Here is a 12,653-nt window from a genome sequence, read left to right as displayed (position 1 = left end):
CAGAAACTTGTGGAAATGTATCATGGGCAAATAAGAAAGCATGCTCTATAGCTTCAATAAAGTAAAATTAACAGTTGCAGAGAAAACATACGTAGTACTACATATAAGCTAACACTCCACTCTGCTGCATCTCTTGAGGCTGAGATTGTGAAGTGACAAAATGTGCTGGCTCACCCATGGCCCGATCTAGGGTTAGGCAGCCAGAAGAGGTACGTTCAGGCCCTGGGCTAAATAACAAACATAAAAGCTACATTTTAGCTTTTATACTCTAACTTGTAGCAAACTGTTTAAAGCTAATTGATTTATTTTGGCAACTACATCTATATTGTTAATTGGGTCCTATAACGTGTTATGCAAAAATGCAGATATTATAATATTGGAGTTTGTCAAAATATGAGACAATGCAGGATTTGACCAATACTTGGCCATACACATGGCACTGTACAGAGTATGCACTACCTCTGAGCAGGTAGTAATGGAAGTGTAAAGAGCATGGGGCAAATTCACTAAACGCCGAAGCGCCTAACGCCAGCGTGAATGCGCCAGCGTAGCGCATTTTCGTTAATTCGCCGATTCACTAACGGACGCAGGCGAAAATTCGCTAGTGTTACTTCGCACCCTCACGCCTGGCGAATTTGCGCAACGGACGTAACTACGCAAATTCACTGACGCGCGAATGATTCTGAACTCTACATCGCAACCTTACGCTTCCCCTGAGTGCCACTTCGGATTTTAGTGAATTTGCGTAGCGCTGGCGAAAATACGCCTGGCGAAGTGCGGCGAAGCGGACGCTGGCACAACAATGAATCTTAGTGAATGTCCCACCATGTCATTCCCTTAACACATGCACCAAGTTGGACAGATGCCTTCATACAGGTGCCTATACATGCCATTAATGCCTTACACCTTGAGACATTATTTATCAAAGGTCGAATTTCGAATTCATGTGACTTTTTAAAAACTCCCCTAAACTCCCATGAGTTCGTAATTCGACCAATCGAAATTTATTTAAAATATCGAACTTTTTAAACTTGGATAAATGTAATCGACTCAAAAACTCAAATCAAATTTGAATTGAATTTGATTTGAATTTTAAAAACTAGATTCCAGTTTTTTCTCAAAAAAAAAAAACTTGAATGTCAGAGGCTGCAAACAACTCAAAATTGATCCCTGGACGTTTCCTATTGACTTAAACAGCAATTCGGCAGGTTTTAGGTGGTGATTAGTAGAACATGACAGTTTGACCATGAAAAAATTTTCAATTACAATTTTCAATTCGACCCTTGATAAATCTGCCCCCTAGTGTGAATGTGCTTATTCAACCAACTTTGATGAAGTGCAGGGCCCACAGCAGGGTCGCAACTAGGGGTAGGCAGAGTTAGGCACGTGCCTAGGGCACAAGGCTCGGGGGTGGCAGACATGTACTTCCTCTGCCTCACACCCTAGTCCAATCCCCTCTCGCTGCTTTTTCAGACAAGCGTCCTCGACCTTTCTGATGCACTCCCGCATCCTTTTTGACGCACGTCCATGGCCTTTTTGATGCACGTCTGCCCCTGTTTTGACGCGGGCCTATTGGGCGCTGTGTGGCCCGGCACTGGCCCACAGATACATGCAAGCTCTAAAATGAATACCTGTCTCTAGGGTTCCCTTATATCGTTTTGTACCTACTGACTTTCAAATAACATGCTGACTTCTCACCCTAATTCATCTTCAGTTTGCCAACCCATTTCACTGCACTAACCCTCCACTGCACTAAGGGCAGAGACACACGTGAAGATTCGGGGAGATTAGTCGCCCGGCGGCAAAACACCCCTTCTTTGGGCCTTGTGAGACAACTTCAGGCGACTTAGCAAAACAAAGAACTCGGGAGTGCCATCCCGCCAGCAATTTACATTCTAGCTGGCAGGAAGGCAGTACGGGGATATTAGTCGCCCGAAAAAGAGGCGATTTGTTGCCGGGCGACTAAATCTCCCCCGAATCTCCACGTGTGTCTCTGCCCTAAAGGAGTCAGCTACATAGCCTGGAACCACTAAACTACATCAATAAGTAGAGTGTTTGATGGATTAAGATCAATGGAGTATTTTTCACCAAACTTACTATTATATTAACAACAAACCATTGAAAACCATGGTAGCCAGGTAAGTTTAAGGGCATGCTTTTTAGGGCAGGACACACGGGCAGATTCGGGGAGATTTAGTAGCCTGGCAACTAATTGACTCTTCTTTGGGGCGACAATCTCCCCGAACTGCCTTCCACCTGCTAAAATGAAAAATCGCCTGCGACAATGCACTTGCGGCACTTCGATTTCCGAAGTGACCCGAAGTTTCCACGTGAGGCAACTACGGGCGACTTTGGAAATTGAAGCGCTTTGAGTGCCATTGCGTTGGCGTTTTCTCATTATAGCAGGTGGAAGGCAGTTCGGGGAGATTGTCGCCCCGAAGAAGAGGGTGACTAAATCTCCCCGAATCTGCCCGTGTTCCCCTGCCCTTAGATACCTGCAGCAACAACAGCTACAATAAAGTTTATTTTCACCAGATTCAACTTGTTGCTTACACCCAACAATTTCATTCCATCATTTTACGCTCTTCTGACTGACAATACTGCCTTTCATAGAAAAGTAGATGACATGAAGCCAACACAGTTTTTATAGCGAGGTTTGTGGAGCAGAAAAGTGCTTCAGGCAAGTTACAGCGGCACAGTTACTTTTTATAACAACATATTTACCACAATACTGTTCCAAACATTGGCAGTGTTCTCTTTATCCAGAATTTTGTTCACCTTCCAATACATGCATTACCATCAGTGTACAGAGCTTTCTACCGATAGATTGATGAATTCAGAAAGGAGTGAAGCAAGGCAGCATCATTGACATTAAATAATTGACAGGCATAAAGCCCAGGAAACATCTGGCATTGGCAAGGGGACATATTTTGTTCTTGCAATCAGATAGAGATTACGAATGCAGAATTTATGGCTCTTGTACTAAACAATACATGACTTGATTGAAGTGATATTTATGCAGTGCTCTGGCAGGTTTTAATCACCTGAGGCAAAGATCCATGATTATTTATCTAGATACCAGTTCTTTGTTTTCTGTTTCCTGCTGTGTCTGTCTCACTTACGGGATTCTTTTTTTTTTTTTTTTTGGCAGGCATTGAACTTGTTTATATTCTTTTGTTTTTATCTACAATGTGATGGCAACATTCAGGCCTATGGAGACCGTACTATTGTGATGAATACACAGCCTGAGACCAGGTCCACTTAACAAGGCAGTCAATAACAAGTCAATGAGAAGTACACCAGCCAGTGTTATATAGTGAAGCCAATTGTCATTTTATCATGACTGGGTGAGTCTGCTTCTATAATTTTTAGGATAATACAATATATGGGGGCAAATTCACTAAAGGGCGAATTTTCCGTATTGATCACTTTGCCACACTCTGCACCACGTCGTAGGTGCAAATTCGTTACCACAACGCTAATTCACTAAAATGCAAAGTTGCGTCTCAGCAGGCACTTATTACATCAGCTGGGCGAGCATTTTCACTAGCGTTCATTTCTGCTTAGTAAAACTTCTCTAGCACTCTTACGCTTAGGTTAATTTTAATAGGACAGGTACCTAAAAGTCATATGGACGTCTTTATTAATAATGTTTGAAGTGGCCACTTTTTTAAACACATGTCCAATGAGCCATAATAAAGACAGGATAGATCCTCTAATGCCCTAGACATGAGTCCACCCTTAAACAAATGTGGCATGCCCCTCAAATTAGTTTAAAAAAATTGGTCACACATAAATCTTTAATAGTTTGGACTTATGAAGGCAATCCCGCTCTAAAAAAAAGAAAAGTCGCCAGCCTTTTTTACAACTTTAATGCTTTTCCGGTATACAGGATATGATGTCACTGACATAAGATGTAGGTTTGTTTAATCAGTTCGCCTGGTCTGAAGTGGTGAAGGAAACTTTGGCGAAAGAGGTACATTCAGTAAAATTCGCATTTTAGTGAATTTGCAGAGTAACAACTATTCACCAGAGCGAAAAGTCGCCTGGCGATAGGGTGCCAACGAATGCTAGCAACGGTCTCGTTCACTAGCGAATTGTCCTCTACGCCTGTTAGTGAATTGGCGATGTCCCTGCGGATGTGATTTCTGGTGAATTGTCACCAGCGAAGGACACTTTGCGCTTATTGAATTTTTCCCATGGTGACTTTCTGAATGCGAGTACACAAAGTGCTTGGAGTGTGACAAATTGGTCTCTGTAGAGCAAGGCATAAGAGTATCAGCTAATGTAACATGTTAAACGGGTGATTTATAAATCATTACCGCAGTTTCAATTGTGGACATGTTGCCACAGTTGTTGCTAGGGTTGCCACCTGTCTGGTTTTGACCCGGACAGCCCAGTTTTCAGAAGGGTTTCCTGGGTCAAAACTGCCTGACCAGCTTTCGAAATGAAACCCGAGCAGGAGTTCCTTAGATTGACAAGATGATCGATCAATCGTTGATTGCCATGTCATCACCCCGCCCCCCAACCTGCAATGTCACAGACACTCTCCTATGACATCATCTCACGCCCCCCCCATTAGAAAAGAGAGATGGGGAAAGGTGGCAACCCTAGTTGCTGCATGAAAAAGTTTTGCCTAGAAAAAAATCCACATAGACTATGAATAGATAATGAATAGTAAAAAAATGTTGCACAAAAAAACGGCCTTTGACATCAATGCATTTGCCGGAAATTTTCATGTTTCGTGAATTTTTGGCGAAGTGAAACGTGACGGATATGCCCATCACTAGAACCTGCAACTAAAGCTGCTCCTTTCACTGCATAATTACTCCCATTGCACTTTATTCCTACAGTGTATTTACACTCCTGCTTATTTATTTTCACTGATTCATAACCGTACCAGTTCATGGAAACATTGCTGCTATGTTTGGTTCAAATCCAAAGTAAAAATAGGTTATGAAACATTTTTATTTGCTTATATTATGTACTAAATGGGTGGTGCTCTAACTTCCTATTTTGTATGCCTGTAAGCTGGGACACATCGTTCATCCTATGTTATACACATTTATATTAAAGCAATACTGACACATTCCTATAAAACTCATAGGAACGTGTCATTATCAAGTAAATGCTGCACAAGGAATCGTTTGCTCAAAGCTCCAGGCGGCACAATCCTTCCATAGGCTGTCACTAGGCTTGGGCGATTTTGACCAATTTAATTTCGCCAAAAACTTGGCGCCGGCGAAATGACGCTGATGCCCATTAAAGTCTATGGGCGTCAACAAAATTTTGACACGCTAAGCCATACAAGTCTATAGGCATCATTTCCGCGGGAAACAAGGCGAAAAAATTCCCCACCCCTAGCTGTTACGAATGAATACAGGAATTCAGCCTATGGAAGGATCACTCTGTCCCCAGCCCAGCATCACTGAAGTAACGCAGAAGATCAGTTAGCTATGTCAGCGAGTTGGCAGCACACAGGTTTGCAGGGGGCTGGGGGCCACTTTGTGGGGGGGCGGCTTTGCGGGTGGCTTTGAGCAAAACGATTCCTTGTGCAGCATTTACTTTATACTGACACGTTCCTATGATTTTTATAGGAACGTGTCAGTATCGCTTTAAGGAAGTCCATGCCAAAACTATACCTTAATGCATATAAATATCCTATAAACCATTACGATTTCATGTACTGCATAAAAACAAGCTGACATTGGGAATGATGTATAGTTGCTAAATTGAAGTCACCTAAGGCATCCAATCAGAAATTATTCTTGATCGTTCTGCTACAAGTAAGCAAATATCCGACTGGTTGGTATGGGTAATTTCTCTGGTGCAATTTATGGCCAATGTTAATGAATCAGCGGCGCCACAATTATTATTTTTTTTTTTCAATACAGCAGTGTGGATCAATGCAACGAGTGGTGGATTTACGAGTGAAATCAGAGCAGCAGCCTGTGTCTGTGACTTCCAAGGTGGCTCAGTGTCAGGTAAAGGGGGCAGGGCTAGGGATAATCAAGTTGACCAAAGTGCCGCTCCAAACTCTCAATCCCATGAGGCTGCTCCTAAACTTCCTCCCACGTGCTCTGTACAAAGCGTCCCCGCTGCATATCACACTCAAGACCAAGGAAAAAGATGGCACTCCGGTAAAACGAAGGCAGGTTTATTGTTACTGCAATAAACCTGCCTTCCTTTTACCAGAGTGCCATCTTTTTCCTCGGTCTTGAGTAGGGCTAATCAAGGGCTCGGCTATAGCCAAAAAATGTATCTGCTTTTGAATTTAACATCCTAATAAAAAGCCAGCAATACTTTCAGTACTTCCAGTAGTTTTTGTAGCTCCTGCTTTGAGAAAAAAAGAAACCTATAAACTGTACAGTTATTTGCAGGCCTGCATTAGCTTTCCTCTCTTTTTTAAAACAGCTTTTTCAAACTCTCCTAGAGCACAGGGCACCTCACCCTTGAAGTGCTTGAAGGTGTAATCTTTTAGAACAAACATAACGACTTTTTTAGTAAGAAGTTTTATTACATTGACATCGCATTGGCGCAAACGATAAAATTCGCAAACGGTTTTCCACTGTCGCAAGTGGTCGCTAAACAGTTTCCGGGTTCGCGGCAAAGGCATTACCTTTCACATTGCTAATAGGTTTTTCGTTACCGACTTTTATTACATTCCTTAAAGGACCAGTAACATCAATAAAAAATTGTAAAAAATTTGTTAGTATACATAGAAAAAAAACACCAAGACAAATTAAAAGTTAAAATCGCAGAGCCTTAATTAAGAAATAAATTACCAAAACTCTTCTTCCGCTCCTCTTCAGGGCAACAATCCATCGTGCGGTGCTCAATTTCTCCTCCCTGGCTATCTCCTATAAGGAGGGCAGGGAGGAGAGATTGAGCGTCACACAATGGATTGCCCAACCTCTTTCTGAAGAGGAGCGCAAACTGAGTTTCGGTAAGTTATTTCTTAATAAAGATTGTGATTTTAAAGTTTAATTTGTCTTGGTGTTTTTTTTCCAATGTATACTAACGAATCTCTCTCATAAGACTCATATTATCTCTATCCTATGCATTCATAAATTACTTTTCTGTTAGAACTGTAATAGCTGAAACGCTATGCCACGCATCACTAACCACTGCTAATCCAACCCTTCATAATCCTATACGGCAGCTTCTACAGTCACAGTAGAACAATGCCACATTATAGCTCCTAATGTGTTTGCACGTCCCTTACTTTTCCCCCATGCTATTTGGCTTGATGGAATATCACCTGACATTAAGAGGAAATTAAATGTTTCCTTGTTTCCAGGCTCTGCAGACACTTAACGGCAAGGAGAGCATCCACTAAGGACACTAACCAATGAGGTGAGGAACGGGTGTATTTGCTAATTTCCTCATACTAACAGGAGGCGCATGTTAAGTAGGTATGGTAAACATTCTGTCAATGACTCTCATGTAATGACATCTTATTAGCCCCAAAGGAACCCTCTGCCATACTAAAAAATTAAGAGTGCCAATAAAACGTTACTGCTAATGAGCTTAACATTCTAGAATGTCAACGAGCAACAGTTTTTAATCTGACTCCGTTGTTGCAGCCTGGACTTACTTACTAAGTGTAAATCGGACACATACATTTCAGGGTTTCCTATATTCATTTTTATCATTGAATTGAATTGTACTTAACCCTAAATTTAGAAAGGTAGCCATATTTTATGGTCTGTACCCACAAACATGATTTATCTAAAAAAAAAAAGTGTGTATTTTTGTCTATGCACTAATGGGTCTATTATATTATTTTACGTACAGTAGAAACCACTTTACTTTACACGCAGATCCTGCACATTCTACAACATAGAACCCATCCCTGCAAACTTTTATACTGAAAATACTATCATGGTCTGCCAACGTGATGAATAGACTCTGGTTGGTATGTGGGAGGTAAGGAGGATGGAATTTGTAGGTTCTCTATAATACAGAGTAGAAATCATATTTATAGTATTTATTTCTAGTTCATGATTCACAGTGAACAAAAATGGGCTTGGGGGAATTTGGAAAAATGTTTTATTTCCCCATATATGACATTATGTATTTTTACGAATTTATTTTTAAAAATGTATGTATATGCAAATCACTATAATGTTGAATTTAAAAAAATATCATCTTATCTAATACAGAGCTAGAGAGATCAGGAAACATATTCTTTCAATGAATTTGTAATTTTCTTATCTGTTACTATAAAGAGATTTTTTTTCACAACAAACAATATAGCATTTAGGTGGCCACTGTGCAGAAATGGACAAAAAGCCAAAGCCAGATAGGTGAAACGGTGAGAAAAAAGTTAGGAGTTTCCAGCAGTGCCTGCCTATAATTATAGCTTAGCTGCAGGCTGAGCAAGTACTAATTGTGCTTTAATAGCACAAGCGAACTACCATGAGACAGAGGAGAGAAAATATAGAGCGCAACCCATATTCTCCGATTGCACAAAACACAGAGCTAAAACCAACAGAAGAAGTAGCATTAGAAGACCAGTAACATTTTTTTAAAAAAAATTCTACTTAACCAGAGCATAGTCATGAGACTTAAAGTGGACCTGTCATCCAGACACAAAAATCTGTAAAATAAAAAAGTCCTTTTCAAATTAAACATGAAATCTAATTTCTATTTTTGATTACAGCATTTATAGCTGTTGTAAGCCTTAGCCATAGGCGTGGGCCAAGTAATTACTCTCACTTTCCATTCAGCACTGCATACCTCCCAACTGTCCCATTTTGAGCGGGACAGTCCCGCTTTTTTGACAGCTGAACCCGCAGTTCTGGATTTGTACTGACATTTCCTGAGTTTCTAACTTAATTGGCTCCTGGCAGAGAGCCCAGAATACATACTTGAGATACTTTTGTAACAGATTTAGATAAGATAAGAACGAAAACTCACAGCGTAAAGGGCAATTCACCTTCATTAGCAAAACTGTAATAACATATAAAAACCATAGAAATGTGTTCAAACTTTTATAGCCTACCAAATTTTGTAAAATGGACATGGTAATTAGGGGGTGTAGCCTCAAAAATGGGCGTGGTCAAAAACTTTGCCACGCTCCGCACGGCAAATCTTTTTGTCCATCTTTCTGTTTCAAAAATGTTGGGAGGTATGTAGATATCACTGCTCTCTCTGATATCGTTACAGTTTAATTGTGTAGCCAGGGCATGGGGATGGACAGTGGGTCCCCCATTCTGGTGCACAAACAAGATTCAGAGATGATGCAAGACTTGCCTTAATAACAGTGTCCACAAAATGGCTCCTGCCTGCTTGCTATAATTATGAAATCCCAGACTGAAGGAAACAAGATTCAAATAATTTATATAATGTAATTAAAGTTAATTTTCCTTGACTAATGTGATAAAATAGGATTTTGATTATTTTTTTGGGGTGACGGGTCCCCTTTAAAGCATGTTGGGACTTGTATTATGAAAAATAAAAACCCTTATAGAAACCCCCATGTACCTGCTTCATCATAGGACACACTGAGTTTTTCCAGCAATTCCCGGTCTATAGCTAGAATTTGCTGTTCCAAGATAGTCTGATAGGAAAGCACATTGTTCTCTTTATCCCTCTCAAAGTCTTGAAGATGTTGCTTCAGCACTTCTGGCAAATGGATTTTCACATATTCAGCTGCTGACTGAAGGACAAATAAACAAAGATAATCATGCATCTCCTTCTGGTCATCCTGGATCTTAAAACATTTGTGTAACTTTACACTAAATATATAACAGCAGAGCTACAACTTTCTGCAGTACAGGTATGGGATCCTTTATCCAAAAATCCGTTAGTCAGAAAGCTCCGAATTACGGAAAGTCCATTTTAATTAAATACAATTTTTTTTAAAAATATTCCCTTGTTCTCTGTTTTAATAAAACAGTACCTTATACTTGATCCAAATTAAGATATTAGTATTCCTTATTGGAAGCAACCTCAGTTTATTGGGTTTGTTTAATGTTTACTTGACTTTGTAGTAGAGGCACGAAGTTCCTATAAAAAAAATCCATTATCTGGAAAACCCAGGTCCCGAGCATTCTGGATAACAGGTCCCATACCTGTATCTTCCAATGATCCTAGCATTACATATTATTCTTTTTTTTTTTAATTCATATATTTCACTTCTCTTTAAAGACATTATATATAATTTGCACAGCAAACACAAGTTACAAATTACATTTCCATTGTAATAGTTCTCTTGACACTAGTGGGCAAGCCTTATTATAGCCTAATGTTATAAAATTAAGAAAACTAGTATAAAATAAACTAATGCTATGCTCTAGACAAACTATCGTAGCAGATCTATAAGACGTGCCAATAAGGGGACCATTTTTAGAGTAAAACCAGATATTATTCATTATTGCCTACAATATTACAGCTGTAGGTGCTCCTAGCCGCAAACCCTTTAAACGCACTTCTAGGGGCAGATTTACATAGGGTTGAATATCGAGGGTTAATTAACCCTCGATATTCGACTGCTGAATGTAAATCCTTCGACTTCGAATATCGTTCGATTTGAAGGATTTTAATCCATCGATTGAACGATTTTTCTTCGACCAAAAAATTGCCAGGAAGCCTATGGGGACCTTCCCCATTCGATCTAAAAATCGTTCGATAGTCGAAGTACTGTCTCTTTAAAAATTTCTTCGACCCCCTAGTTCGCCACCTAAAACCTACCGAGGCCAATGTTAGCCTATGGGGAAGGTCCCCATAGGCTTCCTAACAATTTCCTGATCGAAGGAATATCCTTCGATTGATGGATTAAAATCCTTCGAATCGTTTGCGCTATTCCTACGATCGAACGATCGAAGGAATAATCGAAGTCCTTCGACTTCGAACTTCGATTTTACTTTGACGGTCAAATATCGAGGGTTAATTAACCCTCGATATTCGACCCTAGGTAAATGTGCCCCATAATGTACGTACTTTTGCCCTGTACTCACAAAACTGGTGTGTTGGATTCAGGAGCCCTACTATGGTTTATATTGTTTTTTGGATTTGGCCGAACCCCCGAATCCTTCATGAAAGATTTGTCATAATACAGAACCAAATCTGAATTTGCATATGCAAATTAGGGGTGGCAAGGGGGAAACATTTTTTACTTCCTTGTTTTGTGACAAAAAGTCACGAGAATTCCCTCCCCACCCCTAATTTGCATATGCAAATTAGGATCGGATTGGCCGAATCCTGCTAAAAAAGCCTGAATCCTGGCCGAATCCCGAAACGAACTGAAGCAGCCCTAGTTTATATAAACAAGCTGCTGTGTAGCCATGGGGGCAGCCATTCAAGCTAAAAAAGGAGAAAAGGCACAGGATATACAGCAGATAACAGATAAGCCTTGTAGTATACAATGGGATTCTACGTAGCTTATCTGCTATCTACCATGTGTCCTGTGCTTGAATGGCTGCCCCCATGGATACACAGCAGCTTGTTTATATAAACTAAAGTAATCTTTCTGAAGCAAACACCCCAGTTTTACCAGTTTGGGTGTGTTCTTTGACAAGCATAATATACAAGGCTATGGTGATCGCAAGCTCTACAGTTTACGTACAGTTTAGTATACCGTATAGACAGATATATGTTCAGTTATCTGGAAACCTGTTATCCAGATAGCTCTGAATTACAGGAAGACCATTTTCAATAAAGCAAATAATTTAAAATGAAAAAAAAATTTATTTTTTCTTTGTAATAATGAAGCAGTTACTTCATCCTTACTAAGATATAATTATTCCTTATTGATAGCAAAACAATAATATTGGGTTTATTTAGGGGCACATTTATCAAGGTTCGAATTTGAGTTCATGGGAGTTATTTACTGCAATTTATCAAAAAATTTTAATTTTTAGAACTCAGGTGAATGGAATCGACCCGCAAACTTGAATCAAATTCTAAACTTGATTTTCAGGAAGGCTGCAAACAACTCCAAATTGATCCCAGGACGTCCTCCATAGGCTAAAACAGCAATTCGGCAGGTTTAAGGTGGCAAATAGTCAAACTAGAATTCTTAATGGGCCAGTGTATGATACATTTGAAAATTGAATTAGAATTAAAAAAATAACTCGAATAGATTTATAACAATTCCCTAGTCGAATTTGACATTTTTGGCCATAAAAAAACTCTAAAATAAACATTTTCACTTTGACCCTTAATAAATCTGCCCATTAATGTTTAGATGATTTTTAAGTAGAAGTATAGAGATTTTACAAATTAAAGAAAAGATCCCTTATATGGAACCCCCCCGAGCATCCTGGATAACATGTTTCACGCTTGTATAGTTTTACATATGTTAGTGTATTGATAAGTCTGTATAGGTGTGTGAATATATGTGCACTGGGGGTAATTTGGAGGGGGTTGAACTTGATGGAATGTTGTCTTTTTTCAACCCAAATTAACTATGTAATTGAGCAGGTACAAAAAACTTTAAAATACTTTTCTTCTTTATCCTATAGGTCAGACATTACATTTTATAATAATTGCAATAAATAAACCGACCCATGTTAAACATATAAACCATTCAAAACAGTGGAGATACATAAGCTGGTCACACCTACAAAAACACTCATTTTTAACACAGGAATAATAAAAAAAAAATAAGGGACACTTTGTCATAATATACTGCAGGTAAGTATAGG

The 12,653-nt window shown here is 39.5% G+C and overlaps 1 protein-coding gene across 1 annotated transcript in view; it reads right to left on the bottom strand.

Annotated features, from left to right (window-relative positions):
• The window catches only part of ppm1l.S (protein phosphatase, Mg2+/Mn2+ dependent 1L S homeolog), a gene marked incomplete at its 5' end in the record, with an annotated part of 166,166 nt that overhangs the window by 35,534 nt on the left and 117,979 nt on the right, over positions 1–12,653 (bottom strand). The window contains 1 exon segment of the mRNA NM_001122881.1: positions 9,490–9,664. Coding sequence (NP_001116353.1) covers positions 9,490–9,664 — 175 coding nt within the window.

This window comes from Xenopus laevis, chromosome 5S (assembly GCF_017654675.1).
Source record: "Xenopus laevis strain J_2021 chromosome 5S, Xenopus_laevis_v10.1, whole genome shotgun sequence".
NCBI classification, from domain to species: Eukaryota; Metazoa; Chordata; class Amphibia; order Anura; family Pipidae; genus Xenopus; species Xenopus laevis.
The sequence above is the reverse complement of the archived record's forward strand: the minus strand, read 5'-3'. Positions and strand labels throughout refer to the sequence as shown.